The following is a 6,602-nucleotide window of genomic DNA, read 5'->3' as shown; positions in this document are numbered from 1 at the left end:
ATTGAACTGGAAATGTGAAGGAACTCACAAAGAAATCAGATTTCACAAAAAAAGTCCAAATTGAGCATCAAGTCCTGCAGTCTGAACGTATCTGTCAGATTGTTCAGTCAAATAATACGCCATTATCCTGATTGGTGACATAAAATGTCATGTCGGAGTCAGAATCCAAGGCTATCGGTATGTTAAGGCTGTTTTTCGTGGGTTTTTCCTAAAAACCTGTCAGATAGCAAGATTTAGGATTGTTAAGGGTCGGATTATCAAGTCACGTCTGTACTGCCTTAGTTTCATAAGTGGGCCACTGAGCCGGTCACCGCTGTGTTACCTCATTCAGCAATAGACAGTCACTTGAACTTCCTCTCTGGTTGTTGATTAAACCATTAAAAGGTCATCTCTGTTACATAAAGTCACACAGTCAAAAAAGTTTTTCCCCTTTCTGCTTAAAAAAATGGCGCATATATAACTCAGCACTAGTGCTTCTGAAGAATGCAGAACTCAGTGAAGTCCTGACTTCTCTCTTGACCAACCTCTGCACTGCTTGTTGCAGCTCGAGCACACCAGCTCACCTGTGATGACTCTGCTCGCTGGATATTATATTTGAGCTGGAAACCGACTCTGATGTTTGAACCAGAAATCGATTCTAAAGACTAACTCTGCAGAAAGCTTCACCGTGCAGGTTGACAGGTTCCTTGTGTTTGTTATGTTTGAAATCTGAATCTGTGTTTCCAGACTGCTCAGCCACGGCGATGACTGCTTATTTCACTCATGAGATGTTTTGCGGTTTATAAAAAAAATCACCATACGGACAACAGACATTCATTTAAATGATTAAAAAAATCACCATACGGACAACAGACATTCATTTAAATGGAAATCTTGGGGACTTTCTGATTTCAAACAGTTCATGCACACATTCATTCATGTGACTGAGTCAAATGAGAGCCGATCCTTATGTGTGCATGATTTAATCAAACTAGTGACTGGTTTGATTAGCTGCTGGATTGATTGAATTATACTCCTTATGCGTGCAGAATCTAATCAATCTAGTGACTAATCAAACCAGTCACTAGGCTGATTAAACCAGTAAACCAGAGGAACACGAGGAAGTATTGAATCAGTGCCACTTTCAAAGCTATGATTAGCTAAGAGTTCAAATGTTTCAGCTCTTTTGTGAGATAATCTTTTTTAACTGTGCCAGTGGACATGTTTTTTTTTGTTGTTTTTTTTTTTTTAAATATTACACAACTACTGAAAATATTTCCGTGAACTTCTGCACAAACATTCACTGTGTCCGGGTGATGAGCTCCTCTGACGTTGGCGGTCCCCTGACTATCCCTGCAGTGCAGGCAGCAGATTGACATTTGAGTGAAGCGTCTGCTGGAGGGATTTCTGCGGTTTCTTTAGGTTAAAACACACTCGGCAAGTGTTTGCACGCTTTGGTGTGAAATTACCATGGTGAGCATCATAAACATAACCTTCAGCAGTGCACTGAGGTTAGCATTTAGCTTGAGAAACTGTGTTGCTGAGCTACTAGCATGACAGTAGATGCTTAGTTAAATTATACTCTTTATATAAGATAAGCAACTGAAAAACCACAATATAGTCAGCTTTCATCCCCCAGCTCCATCCCCTGCATTCTAAATGAAGTATGGAAATAAGGAAACATGGATTTTTCTGTGACAATCTGCGCATTTGCACCCCGTCTATCACGTATTCTCTTCTTACCGTTGATCACAAGACCTCAACGTGAATCCCCAGAGCTTCATATATAATGTCTTTCTTTCTGGTCTTATTACACACAAATTAAATATATTATGTACACTTCATTAACAGTGTCCTTCCATTGTTCTGCTTGTGGTGCAGCTGGTTACAGTCACGTTTTAGCTCTGTGCTTTAAATTTTTAAAGAGGTGTTTGAGATTTGTCTCATAGTTGTTATTCTAGCCAAAGAGAGCATTCATTATCACATAAAACACATATTTCTGCTTCTTTTTTTTGCTCCCTTTCAAACCAATACTAAGAACTGTTGAGTCCAAAGGAAAACTTCACTGAACTTACTAAGTTTTATGTCAGTAAGTATATAAACATGACAAAATGCAAACACAGAATCACAAAAATGATTACAGATTGGGTCTCTAACTAAACTTCACCCCAAGTTTCTGCTGCTGATGTTGAATTGTTCCTTATATTTATTGCATCGTCTGCAGTTTAACCAGCAAGGAAAGCTTCTTTTTCAGTTTCATTATGTAAAACCATAAAACTTACAACATTTTCAAGTTACTGAAATTCCCAGAATGCCCAAGAATACTGGAACATAATCCGGTAACTGTGAGAGAAAATGCCAGAAGCAGTGGGATAGAAAAAGTAAAACTGCTCGAAGAAACTCATGACCACTTGACCTGCGACTAAGAATAGCGCAGACTCGACTGGCGAGTTGTGTGACGTAAGGACTGACAGACTTTAAACAGCCTCGCGCATTTAAGTGTGGAGAATGCGATGGGGGTGGAGGGCGGAGGGTGCACACAGCAAAGTTTTGTTCTATAATTAAACACCAAGGAAGAGCACAAGGTTTGACGTACTTTGAGCATTCATGTGGTGCCTTTCTAATTTTGCAACAATACGAGATAGGGGTTGGGTGGGAGGTGGCAGGGAAGATGCTGAAAACCTGTAGTTCAGGGAGAAACGTCAGCTCGTCGGCATCGCGGCCGGATTCCACTCTGACCCTGACCCCGGGACGGTCGTTGAAGAGTTGGAAATCTAACCGGGATTGAAGGATCGTGGGGATCATCTTCAGCAGCGAGAGGTGACTTCAAATAATTATTAGAGTAAATTCAAATTAAACGATGACTGGGCTCTACAAGACTTCACCCATGGACCTCCACGTCACAAAGAGAATGTAAGTACAAGATGTTTTATCTACAACAAGGCTGTTTTTTAAAATCTTTTACTCACCTGTGTCAGTTTTTAAATATCATCCTCTTTTGCAGAGACATAGCATGGAAATCCAGAATACACACCCTCATACAGACTCCATTGCTATGGAGGAAAATCAGCAGGTGTTTTCTTTATTAAATCTAATTTAATATTGTATTTGCTGTTTTCTTTAAAGACGTGAGCTAATCCATAAAACCTCTGTTTTCTCCTCGTCTGCAGACAGGAAACAAACGAAGCAAACCTATTGGGAGAATCTCTGGAGACGCTCCTTTCCAAGAAAAGTAATTTCCATCTGCTTCCAAGCAACACAAAACTAATATCATGCTTGGCTACTGTTTTTTTTTTTCTTTCTGTGTATTGAAGCTACGTTCTCTTGTGTAAAAGGTGGGCAGGTAGCATTTCGGGAATTTCTGAAGTCGGAATTCTGCGAGGAAAGCCTGGACTTCTGGCTCGCCTGTCAGGAGTTCCAAACTTTTGACAGTCCAGAGGAACGAACTCAGCGAGCAGCGAGTATTTATGAAGAGTTTATCAAGGCGGATTCTCCCAAACAGGTAATCTGAATATAGACAAGCTGTAGTGACAACACAGCTTTCTTCATTCTAACTGCATGTCACCGCCGTGTGATCTCTTTCAGGTAAACTTGGACTTCTACACGAGAGAAATCATCAGTCAGAGTCTTCAACAACCAAGTCCGTCGTGTTTCACTGTGGCACAGAAGAAAATCTACAGCCTGATGGAGAACGGCTCCTTCCCACGCTTCATTCAGTCGGAGAACTACCAAGTCCTTTTTCAAGCGGCCTCTAAGCAGAGAGGCCTTGGGAAGCACCGCAAGGCCGTGCGGATAAAGAGCACTTGAGGTGCAACGACGCAACGGCCAAACCTGCAGTGTGACCTCTGCCTCCTGCACAAGGACTGACATCATGCACAGCGCTGATGGCGTAAAGACAGACTGAGGAAGTGCTGCTGATAGACGGTGTGCAGGAGCTTCCCCTTCTCTCAAAATATCACAAAATGTTTGACAGGACTGAAAGACGTGACAGTGACACGGACAGAGGATGGTGCAGATAAGGCCGTCTGGTGCACAAAGAACACTGGACCTCATCTACTGCACAAATGTGCTGTTCAATACTGTGATGGTTCTGACTGACACTGCCAGTGCCTTGAATGTAAACTTGAATATTTATGGACTGTAAGGCAGGTTTATGCAGGTAGATAATATTGTCATGTGTGCATCGTGTAGTGTTGGACTGCTACAGACTTTACTCTGTGGTGAATCCATTTAAATTGTTAAACTGTTTGCAAACCTGAACCAGAAAAGACCTTTGAGTCGTCATGTGAAGGCGTCCTGTGTCCTTACGGTTGAGGTGCTATTGCCACCCAGTGGTGCCTGTGAAGCCTTGCAAGCAAAATTACATGTTGGTGTACTGGTTTGAGGCTGCACGGTGGCTCATGGTTAGCCTCGCAGATAGAAGATCCCCGGTTAGGATGCCTGTGTGGAGTCTCCATGTTCTCCCCGTGCAGCGTGGGTTCTCTCCGAGTTCTCCGGCTTCCTCCCACAGTCCAGAAACATGCTGAGGTTAATTGGTGATTCTAAATTGTCCGTAGGTGTGAATGTGAGTGTGCTTGGTTGTGTCTCCTGCCTTCACCCTGAGTCAGCTGGGATAGACTCCAGCCTCCTCTGTGACTCTAGTGAGGATTAAATGGTCTATAGATGATGGATGGATGGATGTTCTGGTTTGTAGATTTGCAGAAAACGCTCATTATAAAGATGTGAACAGTGAAACTGAATGAGCAGAGGTTCCGTCTCAACTGTAACTTATTGGATGTGGGAATAAACTCTTGTTAATTTTATCATTTAGACATCATGTGCAAACACTTTGAGTGTTACTGATGAAGGATAAGTAAGTCTGTTTGTCTTTTCATACTCACTGTTGCTGCAGTTTTGACCTCTTAAATATGTCCTCAATGGAAAATGCTTGTTGATGGACATGTGAAGCTATTTTTATGCTGCAAAGACATCTTTCTTTTTCTGGAATAAATCATGTTTTCTGCTGCATTATGGAAGGATGCTTATTAACTTTTCTCTCAGTGCTGGATTATGGTGAATTTGACACTTGGTTTTATTTATTTATAAGAATCTAACAGTTTTTTTTAAAACCCCTTTACTTTATCCCGGTGCTGACTTTTAATGTTGGTTCTCACCAAACAAGCAGAAATAATTGGAGTATGTTGCGACAGATGTCCCTGAATTCCCTCACGTGCACTTCAAACCTGGAATAGAACAACATGAAATTGGACTCATATTCATCCTGAGGGCAATTTAATTTGTCTTATTTTACCTGCAGCTCTTCTGGTTTCAGGAGATTCGCCTCGTCTTTAATCTCAGTGGGTCGATTTTTACTATTTTCCTAACTTGCCACCTTATTTAATATTTTTATCTTTAGGTTTAGCTCAATTTTCTTTCCCATTTGCGTCTTTGCTCGCTGTTATGTAAAAAGTTATGAAAGGAAAAGGCTGATGATGAAACTGGAAATGACCACAGGCTAAGACTTCATGCTAATCAGACCAAACAGTCTTCGTACTGTGAGATCATCACTGTCTGCCTCCTTCTGTGGCCACTCTGATGCAAGTGGCAGCAGGTTAAATAGAAGAAATGATGAGATGAAGAATACAGGAAACCATGGAGGGGCATCCAGGGTCACTTTCTGACTGCGTGTGACGGCCACATGATTTAGTCGATGAATGAACGCTTCGCTTGAAGGAAAAGGAAAGTACTGTGCTCGGTAGAGACATGCTGTACATTCACCTATAGTGGCAACAGTAGGCAAAGGTGAGTGTGTGTGACATTACAGAAGCACGCTGATCTATTAAAATGGTGTCAGACACGTATATGCGTTTGTACACACTCACCGCTAGTTTTAGTTATGACAGAGTAGCCTAATAAAATTCTCTACAGGTGATCTATGATGTGTGGTTCAGCCTCTGTTTCACAAGGATTCCAAAGTAAATCAGCATCAAATTAGTCTGTAAAAACCTTCTAAACAAAGCTGTTCCTCTCACACTACATAAATAAACTGCAAACATTAGAAAATAGTTGAATACAGCAGGTTTACGCCACAGCTGCCCTAAACTAACAGCACTGGTAATTACCAAAATCATTTCTTATGTCTCTGTAATGGTCAATACACCAGTATGTAGAAGCTCCTTAACCAAAATTATATTTTTAAAGCTGAAATATAATTATTGTTATCCATGAATTTTGAAATTTACAGTTTTACAAAAAAAAAAAACTGAAATTGCTTTGTTATTTTAATCTACCTATTCTTTTCACTACATTTAAAAAATATACATATTATTTAATTTTCTCATCTTACTTTTGAATTGGACCATACTGGATGCTTTGGCAGTGCTGTTTACCTGACATTCAAGCCTTCACGTACTATAGAGCAGTGAGAGTGCCAAATTACAAAAATAAATCTATCAAAGACTAATAAAAATAAAAGTGGAAATATAAAGACGAGTAAATAAAATGAAAACTGATTAATGTGGAAATATAAAGCAATATCAATCAAAAATGAATCTATAAAAGAAAAGGCTGACAAAAGTAGAAATGTAAAGTCAAATAAATAAAATAATAATAATAATTTATTTATTGTTATTTTTTCTTTTTAA

At 40.1% G+C, this 6,602-nt stretch overlaps 1 protein-coding gene across 1 annotated transcript; it reads left to right on the top strand.

Moving 5' to 3' along the window:
* Nucleotides 1-2,553: 2,553 nt before the first annotated feature.
* On the top strand, nucleotides 2,554-4,435 carry LOC103361610 (regulator of G-protein signaling 21-like). Its single transcript, XM_008287777.1, has 5 exons — nucleotides 2,554-2,892; nucleotides 2,984-3,052; nucleotides 3,150-3,211; nucleotides 3,315-3,481; nucleotides 3,565-4,435. The coding sequence occupies exons 1-5, from the start codon at nucleotides 2,840-2,842 to the stop codon at nucleotides 3,784-3,786; spliced, it is 573 nt and encodes a 190-aa protein (XP_008285999.1). The 5' UTR covers nucleotides 2,554-2,839; the 3' UTR covers nucleotides 3,787-4,435.
* Nucleotides 4,436-6,602: the final 2,167 nt, after the last annotated feature.

The sequence above is a fragment of the Stegastes partitus genome, unplaced genomic scaffold (assembly GCF_000690725.1).
Source record: "Stegastes partitus isolate 25-593 unplaced genomic scaffold, Stegastes_partitus-1.0.2 Scaffold0, whole genome shotgun sequence".
Taxonomy (NCBI): domain Eukaryota; kingdom Metazoa; phylum Chordata; class Actinopteri; family Pomacentridae; genus Stegastes; species Stegastes partitus.
This window is presented reverse-complemented; position numbering and strand designations above follow the sequence as displayed.